We start from the raw sequence: 21,387 nt of genomic DNA on the forward strand, positions 1-21,387 counted from the left end.
CCACTCGACACACCCTTGGAGGCCATAGCCATCCGTGTTTTCTTGGGTCATACCATCACTGTTTGTTCTCTTTATCTGTCACCTGGAGAGACATATGATCAATCAGACCTTCATGCTCTCATTGAACAGTTGCAGTCTCCCTTCTTCATCCTGGGGGATTTTAATGGCCATCATTCCCTCTGGGGAAGTGCTGATATTGATAGGAGGGGTCGCTTCATAGAGCATATGCTCTCTGATCACAACCTTTCTCTTTTCAATACTGGTTCTTCTACATATTTCCATGCACTTAGTCGGTCCTTTACTGATATTGATCTCTCAATTTGCTTCCCTTTATTATTCTCCCATTTTTCATGGAGGGTTGACAATAATCCATGAGGCAGTGGTCATTTTCCTATAATCTTGAGAGAGACTGGCTGTGATCCATGCCACTCGACCCACTTGCCCCGGTGGAAGCTGGATCAGGCAAACTGGCCCTCTTTCACTGCTCTCTCAGAACTTGATTGTGCCATTGTTTGTAAGCTATCAACAGACGACTGTGTTGTTGCAGTAACTGACTGTATTATACAAGCAGCTGTTCAGTGTTTTCCTAAAACCTCAACACATTTACCACTATATTCTCATCCGTGGTGGAATCCTGCCTGCCACATGGCACAGAACGCTCAAAAAATGGGCCTGGGATGCTTTCCATAGATATCCCACACTCTCAAATCACATCGCTTTCCAGCAGGTCCATGCACATGCTCAGTGGGTAAGATGTCAAAGCCAGAAAGAATCTTGGATTAATTTCACAACCAACATATCTTCTACCACCAGTTACAAAGTTATATGGGACAAGATTCGAAAGGTCAGTGGGCTATATAATTCTGTTTCCCTCTCGATTTTTCTCTATCAGGAAGTAGCTTATACCTGGAGCATTGCCGATACTCTAGGTGAAAGCTTTTGCCAGGTATCTAGCACTTCTGCTTCTTCTTCCACCTTCTTAACCATCAAGACTGGAGCAGAGCAATCACCTCTTTCCTTTCGAGCTGATTGTCTCTATGACTATAATCGTCCCTTTACACTAGTGGAACTCAAACTGGCCCTTCATCAGTCTGGCAGTACATCGGTTGGACCTGATGATGTACACTATGACATGTTGTGCCAACTATCTCCTGCTTCTCTTTCTATTTTTCTGATTGTTTTAACCAGATCTGGTAGGAGAATGTTTTTCATGATGCCTGGTGCCAGGCTATTGTCCTAAGTCCAAGATTCCTTCAAACCACCATCCAATTGCTTTGATGAGCTGTCTTTGTAAGACCTCAGAGAGGATGGTTAATGCTCATTTTGTTTGGTTCCTTGAATCAAACAACCTCCTCTCGCTCACCCAGTGTGGGTACCGATGACAGAGCTCCACCATGAAACCTCCTGATTCGACTTGAAATGTCAATCAGAGAAACCTTTCTCAAACATCTTGTATCAATATTCTTTGACATTGAGAAGGCTTATGATACAACATGGAGGTATGGCGTTTTGCAAGACCTTTATATATGTGGGTTACATGGCTATTTGCTCATTTTTATTAAAAAAATTTTAATGGACAGGAGATTCCAAGTTCGTGTGGGTTTGACACTTTTCCGTTCTTTTCTACAAGAACTTGTACTCCTTCAGGGCTGTGTTCTGAGTGTCACCCTTTTCAGTATAAAAATTAATGCCATCACTGAACAACTCCTCCTCACTGTTGCAAGCGGACTCTATGTCGACGACTTTCACATTTCAAGTCAGTTGTCGAATATAAGGTATATTGAGCGACAGCTACAGACTGCTCTCAATCATTTACAGAAGTGGACTACAGCAAACTGCTTTAACTTCTCTCTCTTTAAAACTGTTTGCCTGCATTTTTGCCAACTGGGTATTCACGCTAATCCTGAACTCCGTATTGGTGAAGTTGTGCTGCCTGTGGTCTCTGCAACAAAGTTCTTGGAGTTTAACTTTGACTGTAAGCTGACCTTTATACCACACATCAAGCAGCCACGGGTCACATATACAAAAGCACTAAACATCCTTCATGTTCTCTTTTCCACTACTTTTCTACAACTCTGGATCCCACTTCTTGGTGAATGATGCCTGTTCAGGTATACTTAACAGTCCTGTAACACTGACTGATGAGATAGTGTGCTTTACAAGACCACTAGAGGTTTCCTTGTGACATTTTGCTCCATAAATAATGCTCACAGTAGACTGTATCAACTCATGGACTATCATTAATAAAGCAGTGCCAGGATTACTGCCCAAGTGTTGTGTTCCTCTTGACTTCCCTCCAAGTTATTCTCCCCTTTTCTAATATAAGTATAGGAGTCCTTACCACTTACCAGTTCATAGTTACTGGTGTAGTAGACCATGGAATTTTCTCTTGAGTGTGCCTACTTTCACTTATTCTAGAGTAGGGAAGTTATGTTCTATTAGTGTAGATAATGAGCATTCTTCTCCTCCTGCAAACTAGAAAACAAATTCTCAATGCTACCATGTTTTAGACTGATTGAATCTACCACATGCAATTCACCCCCTCTAGTTGGCTTTCCCTCAACCTGCTGCCACCTGAATGTCAGTTTTCAAGCAGTATGGTGTTGCATCAATGTTGGACAGGTCAACATATATCCTCACACACGTGGTTTTTATGGATCTTCCCTCTACTGTGAACTAGATGAAAAATTCCAGAATGCCTGGCTTTGGTCTGGAATTGACACACGTTTATATTCACCCCTTTCTACTGCTGCCCATATGTCGAGTTTCTGGATAGCCTGGTGTTTATTGTGTCTAGGTTCTGCACATGCACTCTACCTGTATTGTTAGAATGAAAGCAGCTTTTCTCTTCTGTTTTCTGGACTTGAGGTTAAGACAGTTGTGATCCTCCTTCTACTGCAGATTGGACAACAAATACCTGATGCCACCTGGTTTACGACAGGATTTGACCCACTGAATATAATGTGACCACCCTAGAAACTCTCTGGCATGTTGCACACTCAGTTATATATTGGATGAGTATCTTTTCTGCCCAAGTTAGCAAATGTATCTTTACAATGACTAAAGAATATACCTGGTACAGATGGGGTGTGATTTCCCATGAATGTGACCCAGTATATATTAGGATATCAGGGAATCACACTCCATGGATTATCTTGAGGCATCTTCTGATGGTTGTTCATCTATGTAATTTTTTTGCAGCTGTCCATCCACTATTTTAGTTTGTGATTCTAGCTATTACGTAAAAAGAAATAAAGTAATATGTCAAAAGTTAATATTTTCCTACACTGAAAATGTATTTCTAATAAATACTTACCTTATTTCACACTTCCCACCCATTTTTCGCACTTCTGGTGTACAATTTCAAAGTGATAATAGTGCTCAATATTATACAGAAAGTCAGCTGCACTATGAGATATGTTGCACTCCTATTAGTGGAGGGTTATTGCATGGTACAATGTTGCTTATACCATATGTAAACACCTGAGGGTACATGGGAGCATCAAGTGAAAATTGCAAATACAGAAAGCAGCACAAATCAAAAAAGCTGGAGGTAAGTATCTATAGAAAATACATTTTAAGTGTAGTAAAATGTTAACATTTATTTTGTTCTGAGTTGTGTTTTGTTGTAGCATAAATACTCTGATATACACATAAAACTGAGAGATGTGTATGATATGTATGAACTGTAGTGTACCACCTGTATTAGTCATAACATTTTGATTATCTTTTTAAGTAATTTTGTGTCGATGACATTTATTTTAATTTTCACTTTATATCAGAGTTGTATTGCACCAAAGAATTTATTAATAACATTGTTTTTGTTGAAAAAGAATATCTGTTTTACACCATTGTTAGTAGATTATCCATTGCTGAAAACTGTGCATTGTATCTTTGGGCAATGGATACGTTATGAGTGATGGTTAAATTCCAGTCTTATATTAGAGCAGCTCATTAATTGGCAGTGAATGCTGTTGAATAGCTGCCTGAACTCTTGTCTGTCAGTCCCAAATTAGGGATGACTAGTGAAAATATCCACTGTGTAGCCTTGTGCAAATATTTGAACAAACAATTAAAGAAACTCTTACATATCCATATCAGTTTTCTTGAAGATCAATAGAGCCAGTCCTGAGAAGCTCTAAAACCCCTTGTTTGTACCATAAAGATACTCAAATTTGAAAATTTCCAAAATCTGAATTTAGATTATTGTTTTGAATAGCTCCTTTTATATTAATATCAGTTTTTGAAGTAATTGAGTTCAGTGAATTATGAGAACCCAAAAACCTCCTTAACTTCACATCCATATTTTTCTTATTTATATTCTATGACTTGCATGCAAGACTTTGAGTAAACATTAGAAATACATACATGTATAAATAGTCACAATTGAAAATTACAAAACAGATATTGGAGTGTTAGTTAATTGTTGTTGTTTTTTCTTATTTTACATTTTATGTTTCTAGCCAAACCAAAATTTATACGTCAGCTATCAGACAAAGAATCAAAGGAGGGAGATAATGTAGAATTTACTTGTCAGCTCGATTCTGATCCCATTCCAGAAATCAAATGGTATGGTTTTAAAAAAGCTATTAATTATAAAGATTATCATATCAGGGATTTTTTTTTTTAGTTTCTAGGGTTTATGTTACTGTGTGCTACTAATTACTGAAAAGTGAAAATTTAAAGTCAAATCTGTCAATGAAAGTACTAATTTTTGTCATATACATACTGCTATTAGGGCTGAATTCACAATAATTGGATGATGAGGGCCAAGAATAGGTATATGAAAATGTATCTTTTGTTTCTTGTTACATACTGTAGTAATGAATGTTTCATACAGTTTTCAAGTACTTGTTTTTTTTTTTAATGCAAGTAACATCTTAGATTCATACAAAATATGAATTGCAAATGGTTCTTTTGACTGATGTCTGTTTTATATAAAGTCAGCTGTAAGTCACTTATGGTGCTAAAATAAATCAGGTATCAATATTTATGATGGGCAAAACATGGCAAATTTTGTTAGTTTGTGCTTAGCAACAGTCAAACCAAACTATTATGTAAAGAACCATGAAGAAAAATGATTTTCTTTTTCTTAATCTGTCTATCCTGCTTGGCACATGCAAACTGTACCTTGAAGGTCTTAATTTGTAAAACCAGTGAATACGTTTATAGATTGTAAATGGCAATGATCATTTCTAACTACACTTCAGTGACATGTTCATTAGAAATTGGTATGCATCGATGAAAGGACAGCATGATGAGATGTGGCTAGCTTTAGATTGATCTTAGTTAACATATCACCCTTCTTTATGTTGATAAAGGCTATCACAAGAAAGAATAACAACCAACAAAAATATACTGCATCCATTGAAACTAAAATTTCCATTTCTTTCAGTGACTCTTGTTGGTAATGGACTACTTTTTCTTTTTTTTTAACACTGTCTTTGGATATCTTCTTCTTTGAGATCATTCATTGTTCAAGCAAGTCTCTCTCATAAATAAGTGTATGCTGAGATATTTGATCAATCACGAAATAATTTGAGAGCAAATACATGTCTTGAAGGCTGAAAATCTGCTCTTGCTGTGGTTCACTATACAGAGCTTTCAGTAGTATTTATAAGTCTTGTTGCACTTTTCACCAAACTTCTCTTTCTTTTCTAAGCTTTATGATTTGAGATATGACTCTTTTACTCTGTTGAAGAATAGTGTTGATAAAATATCAGCAATGTAATATAGTAAATTGAAGTCGCTACTTTCAGTCAAACAATAAACACAATTTTCCATTTTTTAATGAGGCATTAAATTAATATGAAACATTATCAGTATTGCTTCCAACTAAACATAGAGGCTTGTTAAATAGAAAAGTCCATCAGCTTTAGCAAACAATTGAGAATCAGTATTTGAAACAAGACCTTCCTAAGATAGCATGACAAGTAAGAGCACTTTGTAAAAGATAATAACAGATTTGTTGAAATTTTATTCATCTGGTCTCTCAAAGAGGTTTCAGTTATTTTACCTTTCTTTTCAGTCAAGATTTATCAAGATAATATTTCAAAAAGTGGTCTTGCTTTGCACTCTCATACAAGAGAGAATGCATCAGAAATCATACTAAGCTTATGCATTTTTGTCTTGAAAATAACTAGGTTTGAGGGAAACAAGATTATGTGATTACTTACACAAATGGTTGTGAAATGCAAGATACTGCATTTCTTTAATTAGAACTTAATCTTCATAATATATATTGGCACCTCCATTGTAAATTCATTACGGCAAATTTGAAAGAGCATCAATACTGGCAAAAGATGGAGAGTATATTGTATTGACATCTTATCGTACATTTCAGATTAACTGTTCATATGTCAGATATACTTTTGTTACAACTTTATAAAACTGTAAAATCTTCTATTTTTCACCTTCTACATTTCATTTTATATCGTAATATCTTCACAATACTAAATTATATTGCTTTGGATAACATTCTGTAGAAGTTTTTATAAGTTATTTTCAGACACCTTATCACTAACATCATTATGGTCACTTAGACCTATATTTATAGCAACATTTTGTCACCCTAGTTCTGTCGCAGGTTTATAATGCCTACATGCTGCAGTATTTTGTCAGTCACAAAATAATATGGTTTTCACAATATTAACATTGGGCATTTTGATGAATTGTGTTTTTTACTTTATCATTATTTTAAACTGAAACAATATCATTGTTGCTCTCAGATACTGTTTTAAAACTCTTCTGATTTTCAGTAGTGATCATGATTAGTATCCTATATGATCACCATAATTAAATTAATAAATAATTGTATTATTATCATCAGTTATATGTTATATTCTAATTATAAATTCATTTTATCTGATATTTAACTATTAATCTACTACAATTTCAAGGAAATTTTGAGAAGGAATATTTTTAATATTTTTAGGATTATTAGTAACAGCCAGGATTCAGTCTCCAGCATTATTGATGGAAGTTTTGTATGTTATCTTATCTCATTTTAAGTGACAGTATTTTCTATGATGAATGTCAAACTCTTACACTGTATTCATATTTTTCTTAAATTTTTATGCACAAATGTCATCCACAGTCACATTCTCTTAGGCCTAGGTAATTTCTTCTTGTCAGGTGAAACATTAGTTAGCTGATAAAGTCTGAAGTTGCATATCTTGTTTTGCATTTCTTATCATCTGCTATATGTTGTTGCTTTCACAAACATTTTGTCATCAGATTTTCTAATTATTACACTCTCAATTAAAGTTGAATTTTTAGGCACAGATATCTTCAATATTTTGTTGGTTTTTGTCAGACAAAATCATAAGTATATTCATCTCAGTAATATTATACATGGGTTTTAGAAACAAAAGTAAAGAGTATGTTAAGTCTTGGGCTGGTCTCTTAATTAGATATGACCGTCTTGGACAAAAATCACTAATTATCTTCTTGGCTGCTGCATGGTGTGCTCACTTGCCATGTGTGCCAGTATCTCATATGGGTATATATATACTTTTCATTATTAGTACTCCCACTGACAGGCCTATCCCAAAGTGAAATACATATTTAACAAGCTTATTAACTTTGAATAATTTTGCTTTCACTTGTTAAATTTTAGGACTTTTTGTTTCATTATGTGACAATGTAGTATGCAAGTCATATACGTCTGACTCTTCCATGCTATATTTTTCATCAACATTTCTGGATTGTGACTTGGAATATCTTAAATCAGATCAAGGTGTTACTTTCTATAGCAGCAACCAACTTTGCAAAATGTCTACTGTTTTATAGGATAATTGCACTGCATTCTTCTTTTGGCTCTATGTAGAGCACTATCTTTCAGCTGTTATATGGACCATTCTAGTACCTGCTTTTTGATTGGTCAGAGGGTATGTGAATTATCAATGCAGTTTAGAGGAACATTTTTTTCTGACTTTATAGTGAGCAGATTTGCTTTTTTTGTGTGAAAAAACAAAGACTTGCTCTGGAAGTTTCATTCTTGTTTGAAATTCTTCAGTTTGTTAATCTCATTTGTTTTGATTCTATTTTCATTTATTATTTTTAATCAAAAATGTCTTTATTAATTATATTCAGTTTAATACAATAATTGATTTACTTTATGTAATTCCCACTTTAAAACCTAATAGTTTTACTACTGGATGATTGACTGGCTTTTTATCTTGAGTACTTTAAGATAAAATTGTTTTATTTTCTGTCTCTCTTTATTTCACCACTACAAATCACTAAAGTTGTCTTCAAGATATGAGCTCATTATATCTGTAGTTGTTGTGAATGACAGATAACTGTTTGCTGGGTTTGTTGTTGAAATTGAAAAATGCAAAGGAGAGCACTACTCTTCCAATGTCTTATCCATCAGTGTTGATGATTATTGGAAGATTTATGTCACATTTCAGGGACTATATTTCAATGTCACTGATGTCAATAAGGCAGTTTCTGGTAGGATGTTTATTATAATTTGTTTGCTTATCTGTCCATGTAACATTTAATAAGCTAGTTATTGGAGAGTTGGATCACTAAGCCTGATACATAAAGACTTTGTTGTATTGTTAGGTAAAGCCTGTACAAGCTCTTTCATACTTTTATACAGGTTAAGTTATTTCTGCTCTTGTGAAATTTCAACTGAATAGTTAATTATGGAATAGTAAATAATTTTTTATTTTAAAGTTAAATCAGCCATTTTCTATAGAAATATTAAAGATATTCATCTGATATTTGTTGTTTTCTAGGATGTTCAACGATAAAGGACTTGTAGACTGTGAAAACTACAAAATTGTATCTGATGAGGCCTTACTTATATATACACTGAAAATCAAGAGGGCTACTGCTGAAACAGAAGGAGTATATTCTTGTGAAGCTTCAAACAAATTTGGCAAAGTCAGTAGTTATGGTGTGCTCTCTGTTAATGGTTAGTGAGATTTTTTTATGTTAGATTTACCCTGAAAAACGTTTCTTAAAAGATTTACTTCTGTTATTTGATGATTTGATTAGTATTTATATTCTTGTAGTACATGTTTCATTAATGTTTAATTTTTTATAGTTACAATAAGAGTGAAAGTTTGCGGGTTTGGATTATACTGTGTCGACATTAGTAGGTCATTTTCAAACAGTCTCAAATAGGTGGATGAAGCTTGTTGAACTTTCATAAATAAAATATTAAAAACTATTATTTAGTTAAGTGTATATAAGATTAAGTAAATCAATAAACATTACTGCTCTGTTGCTGTATTTATTAACCCTACAAAATAGTTATCTGTATTGGTGTTGAATAATATTAAAATAGGTTGTTGTAAGTAACAGGTACACTTTTGTCTGTAAGATTCCTGTGAAATAATCTTCATCAGTCTTTGAATAAGTAATGTAAGCTTCTTTAAAACCACAAATGTAAAAGTATTATCACAGAAACATACCTTTTGGTAAAGTGATAAATTATCTTTTATAGTTCAAACATACAAGATTGAATGAAAAGTGTTTAAGTCTCTAAGATACTTCAGATATACCATTTTATTTTTCAAAAACTAAGCTACCCATTTAAACCATATGTGTGTGGCTGGGTCAAAGTAAGCATGTCACAACCATATTTAGAGTTACATTCAAAATTTATTAACCAAGTTCGTTATCAATGTATATGAAGAAACATGGTATCAAAACATAGATTATAATTCAGCTTTTAATCTTATGTAAATTAGATTTTTAATTTGAAACTAAAATATTTAAATAAATTGTCAATTTTCACTTTTCTCTATTATGCAATATTTCTTTACTCTGAATTGTCCATTTTAGTTTTTCTTTATATTTCTATATAATATACAGTTTGCCACCAATGTATATTGTATATGTTGCTAAGTCATAATATAAATTTATAACCCCAATAAAAACAAAAAAATTAAACCAACATACCAAGCCCCTTCTATTCCATCCTGTCATTCAGTAAATGTTAATAATTTTCCCTGAGATTTACTGTTTTAGATTGTGTTTTACATGATTCAGTATAAAGTTAGTTTTTGTAGGTGACAGGTCAGGAAGTTTTTTGTCTCAATTTCTTTGATTAACTTTGAGGTATTTTGCTTGACAGCCTAACAGAATATTTTTAACTTATTTGTTGTTTAGTTAGAAAGTTAGTTAATTTATAGAAGTTTTAAGACATAGTATTTTTAGTTTGTGATAATGTCTTCTGCTCTAAAATATATATTTGAAATAAAAATAATAATGTTTTAACTCACCAAAGTTATTATTGTAAAGTAGGGTTAGAATGCTTCATCTGTCAATAGCAAAAGGCTTGAGTACCAACATGTGGGCCTGGCATGGCCTAGCGCGTTAAGGCGTGCGCATCGTAATCTAAGGGTCGCGTCAAACATGCTCACCCTCCCAGCCATGGGGGTGTTATAATGTGACGGTCAACCCCACTTTTCGTTGGTAAAAGAATAGCCCAAGAGTTGGCGGTGGGTGGTGATGACTAGCTGCCTTCCCTCTAGTCTTACACTGCTAAATTAGGGACGGCTAGCACAGATAGCCCTCGAGTAGCTTTGTGCGAAATTCCAAAACAAACAAAGAGTACCAACATAGGTACTAAATTGTTTATTTTTTCTGCATACGTTTTATTTATTATTATGATATTAATTAAAAGGAAAAATTAGAAACATCTTAGATTAGATTAGGAAACTTTGAAAAATTCCAATAGCCTTATTTTTATGATACTTAGTAACCTGTCACTTCATGTAGCATAATTGTAAGTTGATTGTGAGGTCTTTGTAACTTGATTATTCACACAAAGCTGTCTGCTACAATAGATGGCTTTCAGCGTACTCTGAAAGGATTTTTGTACAGCTGTAAGGTAAAAAAAATTAACCATGAAGTATTTTCTCCAGATCTTTGGACAATAAAGGTCAGCGTATCAGATGCATAACTTCGTATCCCCATTTCCCTTACATCCCACTGGTACTTTTGATTTGTTTATGAATTGTCTCTGTCAATTCAGGACCCTTGTGTTTGGTTTGGCCTTATCTTTTTTCATTTTTTGTTGGGTGATAAGGTTCATCCTTGTCTGCTACACTCTCAAGAGATACATTTCCATTATTATATGGATGATTGGCTCCTTTTGGCATTCTCTCTTCCAGCATTTTTTGTCCACACTCAGTTTCTTCATTTCTTCTCAGAAATGCCTCCCTTGTGGGTTGGCTAATCAAGTTGACATAGTCCATTTTTATCCTGACACAGTACCTTGTCCACTTGCTGTCTTCTTCAACTCGCATCTCAGTAGGACCCAACCTTTCTCCTCTTTGAAGGAGGTCTATGAAGCTCTTGTTTCAGAAGGCTTTATTCTCTTCTTCTCTATCATTGCTGGTGGTTCTAACTCTTTTGGGGAGTTGGCTTCCTTGGAAACTCCAATTTTCCTTAGATTCTCCTGAGGTCCAGATTAAAGCTTTTATGTAAGTTTGACATGATCAGTGGCCTCTCCATCTGCACCTCTTTCCATCTCGTTCCTCATATTTTTGGTATCTTCACTTGACTATTTGAAATTGGTCTTTCTATGTAGATCCTTGCTGTTTTTTTCCTCTCCAGTTTTCTCCCTTGTGCCTTCTTTGTCTTCCCTAAATTACTCCCTTGCTGAATTGTAATGTTCATATTGCCTTACATGTTTTTCTCTCCTGCCACTTCAGCCTATTCCCTTTATCTCATTTCCTTGAAGATCTGTTGCCTCCTTTTCTTAACCTACAGACATCATCAGTCATTGTGTTCACCCTCAATGTAATTTGTATTCTTTACCACATCACTTATGTTATTCATTATTCAAATTCTTCCTTTCTTTCCAAGATATCTGCTGCTTGGAAGGGTAATTCTGTCTTTTTTCACATTTGTATTCCCATTCCCATCGATATCATCTCCTGTTTCCAGTCAGAACTCTTTGATGTAACATTATGCACATGGCTTACTTCCATAGTTTCCATTTCTGTCTTTTTTTTCCATTAGAATCATTCTTTATCCAGAGTTATTTGCCAGTTATTCTTATTGGTTGGATTCACCAAGTTATTCATTTGGCTTATTCTTCTTTATCTCCTTTTCTGAATTTTGTCTTACCAGATACACAATCTCACTCTGTCCCTAACTTTTTGTTTTCATCATGGAGCAGACAACCTAATCTGGCATATGGGCCATTCTTCACATTTGCATTATCTTTACCAGTCAATTCAGAGTGGGTAGGTTTCCATGTCTTATTTGTTTTCCATTACAGTGACCTGTTTTTGCTTCTTGCTAGATCGTGCTCTGTGATGAATGGTGCATGTCCAAGTATATTAATACTTACATCCATACTATACATCCTTAATAGTTTATAGTGCTCACTGTTGAGATATGCTGTTCTACAAAACTGCTTGTAGGTGCATCCTTTAGGTATGTTGCATCATAATATGCCCATCTCAGACTGTACACTGATTGTCTAGCATGAGGAATGCAAAGAAGGGATTGCTACCTATCCCTCCTTTCCTGGCTTGATCCTTCAAGTGTAGCCTGCTTTTAAAAATAAGGTTTAGTAGTCACCCATTGTATTTTCTCCAGTGTTGTGACTTCTACACTATCCAACATCCCCCCTCTTCCAGTGGAGTAAGGGAGTCCTTGCCACGTACAAGCTCCTATTCACTGGTGTAGTGGACCATGGAGGTTTCCTTTTGAGTGTGCTGCATCCCACTTATTTAGGAATAGCAAAGTAGTGTAGATGGTGTGTACTCTCCTCTTACCAAGGGTCTGATTTACAATTGCAGATGCCAGTTTGATTTGTGCTGGATAAATATACCACATGTTTTTGACACTTCTTGCCAGAAACATTTCTTCTTATTGCTGATTGAGTGTGCTTGTGGAGCAGGATCAACTGACATAAGTCTTCACATATATGGTTAGGATGGGTTCCTTATCCTATCATGGAGTAGATGATACATTTCCAATGTCACATGGTTTTGGACTGGAGTCCACTCTCCACATTGCATTACATCTTCCTACTATCATTTGGTTGTCAAGTTCCTGGGTAGCTGATGTTGGTTGTATAACAGGTGTGCACACATTTGCCAGTTTATGTTCTTGCAATGGATGTGTTCTTTCCATTCTATTTCCTGGGTCTGAGGTGAAGCGATTGGGACTCTCCTCGTACTGTGGTCAAGATAATCTATTCCCAGTACCACTGGTTTCAGACTGGAGTTAACCCACCAATTATAGTATAATGTGCCCTAGCCATTTTACACTACTGGCATGTCCTTGTGATTATTGGATGTGCATCCATTTAGCAACAGGATCATTCCTAAAGGGTGAAGACTGTACCTAGTTCAGATGAGGTGCAGTCTCCAATGTCTGTGTGTTCTCTTCATCAAGTTGTCACACTCCATCGGTTTTCTTCAGGCATTTTTTGAAGGCTGCTTTTCTTGATACTTTTGCTGTACTCCCTCTGACAGATCAATGTGGGATCCTAGCTAATATGTGAGAGCAGCTGAGGTATTGTATCAGAAGGTATAATATTTCAACACTCCAAGAGTATTTCCAATAGATACTTAACTCTATTCACAGTTCCCACCCTTTCTTCAAACTTCTTGTGCTTCTTTGGTGCCTGATCTTGAACTGAAAATTGGGTTTTACAGCATAGAGGGATTCACCTGCACTAGGAGGATGTGTCACACTTCTGTTAGTAGAAGGTTGTCTCTTGTATCTATGGGAAGAGCATTTTCAGTGTTGGAAAATTATAACTTTAGAAGGTTCTAGAAATGTGAAATCTGTAAGATGAAAAAACATTTTTTTCTTACATGAAGATCATTTTACACTCAGTATAATCAGAGTCAGACTATCTCATTAAACACTGAAAATCTGTAGGAAAAATAACTTATTAAAAATTCTGGTCTTTTGTGTATTAGTACTAGTAATGTTGATTAAAAGCTTAACAATTTTGTTAAGGTATACTTAGAAAATTTGGAGTTGTAGTAAACATTCCTATATGAATTCAGTATAGCTTCACAAAAACGTGGTTAGCACAGTAAATGTTCCAGAGTTCTGTGTAGTTAAATGCTTTATTAATGTGAAACCACTTTCAATTCATTATGAGAATTGAATAGCAATATATAAAAAACTGTTTAACAGAGCAACTTGAAAGGTTATTAATATGGGGCTAATAAGCCCCATTTAAATTGAAATTTATTTCATTTGATTAATAAATTTGTATTTATATGAAATTTCCATTTCATTTGATTTCATTTCATTAAATTTGTATTTAAATGAAATTTCCATTAAATTTGATTTCATTAGGAGTGTTAAAGGTGCTTCTGAGCATTATATTGGTATGCAGTTTCAAGTTAAGTTGGATATATTGTTTCTTAATATTTTTTAAAGAGTGTATACTTGTTATATATTATACTAAAAGTGAATAATTTATACATTATTGCAGCACCCCCTGTTTTTATTCAGAAGCTTGAAGATGTGCAAATCAATGAAGGAGAAGCTGTATCTTTCAGAGTAAAAGTCATGGGCAAGCCAAAACCTTCCTTGAAATGGTGAGTAGCTCTTAGCTTTCAATCTTAATCTGTGATTCAACTGTTAATCACCCTTACTAATTTAATTCAGTTGAACTACTCTTTGTGGATTTCCAAAGAAAATGGCAAGTTACCCTATTTCAACCATAAGGATATTTTCCAAGTGTTGATTCTGTGAGCATTATTATTTTGGAAATGTACATATTTATGCTTTTTTTTCAACTTGAAACATGATATTTTTTCTGTTCTGTATAGGTTTCATAATGATACTGAAGTTACTATTGATGGAAAGCATTATAAAACAAAAGAAGAAGCTTCTGACACATTCACGTTAATAATTGATAAATCTACAAGAAATGATATTGGACAATTCTCTTGTGAAGCTAGCAATACATATGGGAAAGATACTTCCTGTGGAAAACTGTGCATCAAAAGTTTGTATCTTTCAGTTACAGAAAAATAGTGGAAGACATTACAAACAATATACATAATTTATAAAAATAAAAAAAAACAATAAATATGCATTATATTAAAATGAAAAGCTATTAATAGCTTGTTAGTTACTGTCAGTACGTAGCTGAGGATGAACCACATTATATCAGGTACATAACTTGAAATTACAAAAGATAATAATAACCACTTTTTTGTACTACTCATTTCAGTGGAATTTGTTTATAGATTTTTTTTAAATATATCTCATTGATTACTTGTAAATTTCAATTAAAGCTATGCATTCTACAAAGGCCTAAAAATAAAAGTTTAATGAAAATAAGGAATGGCCTTATTCTGTGACAAATTAATAAAAACTTTTAAATTGTATTCATGGATTTAGAGCATAAAAACAGTATATCATTCATTTTATGTAAGAATAACTTTGTCTTTATGTTCTACAAAGCATCAGAATAAGAAATTACATAAAATAATAAACAATAAGTCCATATGTTTTTAGACCTACAGTGAAACTGTCATTGTTTCTGTATTAGTTTGTAATCTTTTTGAACAAAGTCTTCTGAAATCAAATCAATATAGTAAATGTATTATGGTTGTCAATATGATTACAAAGAAATGTTTTAGGAATATGTTCACAAATGATAAAAAACCCTATATACATACGTTGTTAAATGAAAGTTTTAAATGTACTAGCTCATCTCTATATTACTTTCCAGTCATTTATCATGTGCATAATATTTGATAAAATCATCTTTAGGTATAAATTGTTTATCTGCATGAAAGGAAAGGTAATACATGTAAGAAACTTACTATTAAACGTTAATACCTTGAAGTTTAAAAAATTGGTGAAGTATTTTGAATTATGCTTACATAGCTTATAATAAGTTATAAACAATTGAATTTTTGTTATTGTTAAATATAAGCATCACATATATCACACTGCAGCAAAGTTTGTTTTTTTTTAATTTTTGCACAAAGTCACACAAGGTCTTTCTGTGTACAGCATTCCTCATTTTGAATTGACAGACTATAGAAGATGTCTGACTGCATAATTGATCTGCTTTTGAAAAACCTATCTTTTGTTAACAGTGAATGCAAATATATATTTTGAATTTATGTTTTCAAAAAGTTGGTGCAATATCCTTTTTTTTTTTCATTATATATTTTTTCTGTAAAGGTAAGCCTATATTTCGGAAGAAATTGGAAGATCTGGAAGCTCGAGAGGGTGACACCAATGTTCAGTTTGTGGTTGAAGTAGAAGGAACACCAAAACCAACTTTAAGTTGGTAAGTTTTTACTTTTTTCTCACATACACTAGGAAAAGAATAATCAAATGTTGATTAATTTGAAAGTTTAAAGCATTTATCTGCTAACTATGCAGATCAGAACTGAAATTAATTATATATTAATGTGAACATTATAGTACAATGGTTTTCAAACAATTCAACTCCTGTATTGAAAGTCCTGGTTCTCGTTATTGCAAACAGCAACTCATTTCATAAGTCAGTCACCTGTTAGAAAAATAAAACTCTTAATTTTGTCTTTTCAAAATTTTAAACTTGTGTCTGTCATTCCATTACCCAAGGCCATTTTATTATTGATCCCCAAGATAATTCTGCAAATTTTAATAAGCTTATTTCTTACACTTCTTTTCTCAACTGAAAATAAATTAAATAGATATTAACCTGTCTGTGTAAGATAACCCACTCCAGGAATTATCTCAGTAGCCCATCTCTGAAATAGGTACACATATATTAACTTTTTTTTATTTCTGTTGCCAGCTGCCATTTAGTTGATCAGATCTGATAATTTGAGAAAGTATTGCAAAATGTAAGGTACTTCAATAAGACAATTTCAGTAATACAGATAATAAATTACAGACACGACAGCCCAAAAAAACATTGTAAAAATTTTGTATTATAGCATCAATATATCTAAATTCATATTATATTGACTACTAGGATAAGATACATATTCCTAGTTCTAACCTATGGCTGAAGCAGTGCACATTCATTAGCCATGGGATTTTATACCTTATTAGGGCAGCTAAACCCATTTTCTGTCCTAGATTAACGTTTTCCACATCTGCAGCTATTCCTACCAAGTGTTTTTTGTAATGTTTCATGTTCATACTTGAAAAAAGAGCTTTAAATAGCTTCAATAAATTCTCTGCAGTTCCATTTGAAGCATTTTTCAGAAACAAAATAATTATTTACAAATATAATATACATAAGCTCAGTACTAGTATTAATTCAAAATGAATAAAACTATGCATTATTGATCAGTTCTTTCAAATCTTGGACCACAGTATCATCAGTAAAATGTGATGTTAATTCCTTGTAACTCATTTCATTATAGTATGTTTCCCAAGATCCATACTTTGTTTTTTTTTCCACTGCTACAAGTGTAAGAATCTTTTTGAAAGCTATTTGTTTTATTTTTGATGCCCAGCATGGCCAGTTGGTTAGGGTGCTTGAGTTACAGTCTGAGTTTTAATCCCTGTCCCACCAAACCTACTTGTCCTTTCACCCATGGGGGCATTATAAAGTTATAGTCAATTCCACTGTTTGTTAGTTAAAGAGCAGCCCAAGAGTTGGCATGGGTAGTGATAACAAGCTGCCTTCCTTCTAGTCCACTCGGTGTGGATTCCTGTACGTGGTGAGGGGACCACCAAGAGAAGGCCCTGTTTTTTCATTTTACCTACTCTGGGATCTAAACATCTGCCCGCATGTTTGCTGTGCATGGCAACGTGTGACAGGGAGGAGAGGATCCTGGTGGTTGAGGGTCCAATTGTAATACACTTTGGCCTTGAATTCCTGTAGATGGGCAGCTTAGTACCAATGTTGGATGTTCTCAATGGGTGTTGTGGACAATGTCTCTGATGCTGATGTTTGAGTACAGTGCTCATGAAACACTGGCATTGCTGCAGTGTCCTTGCTTGGCACTGTAGTGCCCCTCGTAGGGATCCATGGTGGGTGGGATCAGTGAGCACCAAAATATTATTTCTTTATTATGGATCTCCCAAATATAAAGTTAAATAAAATAGTGAAAAAACAGTTCATAGGTAAATGACCACCTCTTGAAGATTCTGAGAAGCAATCTTCAACCTCTGTAACACCTATACCTCATTTTCTTATACTACATTCTCTATCAGGCATTTTTTTAACTTTTAGGGCAATTGTCTCCTTTTTTATTCAGAATGGACTTGAGGGACTTGCTAGCTTTCCAAAGTCAGTCAAAAAGCTTTGTTCTGGTGAACTCCTCTTGCATTCAAAGGCCATTGTGGGTATACCCATGTTACTTTGAATTCACCACGAGGAGTTAGTGTTGATAGGGATTTGAAGAATAATCCCTGAATCAGAGATCCTCTTTGGTTTCTGCACCCAGGGAGTTTCTGCAATGAGGCATATCTCCACTTGCAAGGATGGAATTATGATGTCGACCAGTGTCTTAATTTTGACGTTTACATCACCACATCCACTTGCCACAGTCAAGGCAGGTTATTTTGATTGCAAGATATGGCCATAAATTCCAAACCATCTCAGCAGTTTCCAATGTCAGCAGTTCAGTCACTTGAAGACATCATATTGTGGCTACTTCACATGTACTTGTTGTGGTGGTAATTGCCACGATGCCTATCAATGTGAAACAGACCCTTATTGCATTAATTGTAGTGGCTTTCACCCATCCTACTTTCGTTTTTGCCCTTAGTGGATGAGAGAAAAAGAAGTACAGCATTTGAAAACGATTCAAAAATTTTTTTACCCTTAGACCTGAAAGTTACTGTCCACCACTTTACCTCAGATGTATGCTGCTGCACTTTATTCCAGTGAGAGTGCAGATGGATCTCTCTGTGCCTCTGAAAGAATTGTCCTCAAACCATATGGAAATTCTTTTGATCTCCATGGTCAATAAAGTTGATAAATCAACATCAACGCCCATCTCTGTCTCTACCATTCATTCCAACAAACCCTGAGATCCACTTCCTTTGGTTCCAGATATGGACATTTCTTCAGGTACATCCCCTTTGCTGATCTTGAGATGCAAAACAATCATTTGTTCACACCCTCAGTTGCTGGAATCTACTTCTAATGACAGAGACCTAGGCAGAATCCATGGAGGTTGATAGACCTCCCTCAAATGAAGAAATTAAAGAAAAAATATGTGATCAAAAACAGAAGGGCTCTCCACCCAGTTCATCTACATGTAAATAAAAATGGCCACTTTGATACAGTGTAACTGTCGAGGTCTACTTTCTAATGTAGATGACATAAAAGCACTGATTGATTCTTACCATCCCGTATATCTTTCCCTACAAGAAACATTTCAGAAACCTGCCAATACAGACACCTTTCAACAGTTTTCTTTGTACAGAAATGACAGGTTATGTGATGGACAAGTGCATGGAGGGATGGAACTGTTGGTCGGTCAACATGTGCCCACCCTGTCTTTGTCTCTCAACACACCCCTAGAGGCTGTAGCCATCCATGTTTCTTTGGGTTATACCAAACTGTTTTTTTCTCTACCTGTTGCCTGGAGAGACATATGATCAATCAGATCTTGATGCTCCCGTTGAACAATTGCCATTTCCCTTTTTATTCCTGGGGGACTTTAATGGACATAATCTCCTCTGGGGAGGTGCTGATATTGATGGGAGGGGTCGCTCCATAGAGACTGTGCTCTCAGATCACAATTTTATTCCCTTCAGTGCTGGTTCTCATTCTTATTTTCATGCACCTAGTCAGTCTTTTACTACTATTGATCTCTCAGTTTGCTTCTCTTTACTATTCTCACACTTTTCATGGAGGATTGACAGTAACCCGTGAGGCAGTAATCATTTTCCTATAATTTTGAGAGAGACTAGCCGTGGCTTATGCCACCTGACCTACGTGTCCTGGTGGAAGTTAGATCAAGCCAATTAGCCCTCTTTCACTGCTCTTGTGGAACTTGATCTTGCCATCGTCTGTAAGCCATCAATAGATGGCTGCGTGGCAGTAGTGACTGACTGTATTATCCAGTATTCCTAAAAGCTCGACACATTTGATACCAACAGGCATTCACCCCAATCCCATGTAAGTTTGTGCTTCCTGTGGTCCCCAAGGCAAAGTTCTTGAGGCTTATATTTGACCATAAGCTTTTATTTTACACATCAATTTTTACAAGAGCACTGAACATCCTTTGTGTCCTCTCTTCTACCACTTGGAGAGCAGATTGATGTTCTGTGCCCAAGATCTATCATACCCTAATTTGATTGAAACTGGACTATGCGTCTCTGGTCTATGGCTCTGCCAGAGCTTCAACCTTGAAAATGTTGGACCCTGTTCACCATCAGGAGCATCAGCTCTGCACGTGGGCTTTCCGCACTTCTCCGATCCAGAGTTTGTACACTAAGTCTCCTGAACCTCCTCTACACCTCTGCCATTTGCAACTTCTCATACTGTATGCTTCAAAACTTCAATCCTTACCACAGCATCCCACCTGGAGTTATATTTTCATTCCTCAATGGGCCATGCTTTTTCAGAACAGACGATCTGCCATTGTTCCTTTTGGCCTTTGTATCTAGGTGCAGTTGAATGAATTGAGTCTGTCCTTGGATGGCATTGCTGTATCTACAGGTCAGCCCATTCTACCATGCTTATTACCATCCCCAAATGTAACCCTTCTTTGAGCCATCTGAATATCTGCCAAACATCTTTCGAACCATTCTTCCATTCCATTTACGTAGATTGTTCGAAGTCAGGTGACTCTGTGAGCTCTGCAATAGTTGGTTGCATACAGGATCCACTTTACATTTTCCATGTTCACTGCCAAATTATACACCATTTCTCTTGCCCTGGATCATGTAGAAGCTATACAGTATGTGAACTGCACTATTTATACTGACTCACTTAGCTTTCAACTGGCTGTGGAATCGCTTCACATTAGTTATCACCCTATTTTCATCGAGATTGAAAATTGACTGGCACATTTCTCTTTATCTTCTGCTTCTATTCACTTTTTCTGGATACCAGGCCACACTGGTACTCATTGGAAAATGTTTGCTGACACTGCAGCTAAGTCTGTCCACTCTGGTGCTGTCATTGCCATGCCTTTTCCATACATGTACTACAGTCCTATATTCAAGAATTGGCACTGCACCAGTTGGCAGTCAATTTGGAATGAGCAACGTGATAACAAGCTTTTCAAGGTAAATCCTTCTATTGAACTTTGACCATCTTATTTCTGTAAGGATCAGAAGGAAGAAGTTGTCCTAACTATACTGCACATTGGTCACAGTTTTTTAACTCATCATTTTCTTTTATCTAGGACTGATGCACCAATGTGTGGTCAATGTGACACTCAAGACACAATAGCCCCTATGGATTTTTCCCTGACGTTGGACAGTGTCATTGGCGATGGTGACACTGTCCACCTG

General features: G+C 35.1%; 1 protein-coding gene across 2 annotated transcripts in view; it reads left to right on the top strand.

The window, feature by feature from the left end:
* Positions 1–21,387, top strand: part of LOC143253056 (protein Obscurin-like) — a 253,949-nt gene that overhangs the window by 57,309 nt on the left and 175,253 nt on the right. For both annotated transcript variants that reach the window (XM_076506213.1, XM_076506214.1), the window contains exons 14-18: positions 4,464–4,569; positions 8,748–8,926; positions 14,438–14,543; positions 14,778–14,956; positions 16,150–16,258. In XM_076506213.1, coding sequence (XP_076362328.1) covers positions 4,464–4,569; positions 8,748–8,926; positions 14,438–14,543; positions 14,778–14,956; positions 16,150–16,258 — 679 coding nt within the window. The remainder of the gene's footprint in view (positions 1–4,463; positions 4,570–8,747; positions 8,927–14,437; positions 14,544–14,777; positions 14,957–16,149; positions 16,259–21,387) is intronic.

This window comes from Tachypleus tridentatus, chromosome 6, assembly GCF_004210375.1.
Source record: "Tachypleus tridentatus isolate NWPU-2018 chromosome 6, ASM421037v1, whole genome shotgun sequence".
Classification (NCBI taxonomy): domain Eukaryota; kingdom Metazoa; phylum Arthropoda; class Merostomata; order Xiphosura; family Limulidae; genus Tachypleus; species Tachypleus tridentatus.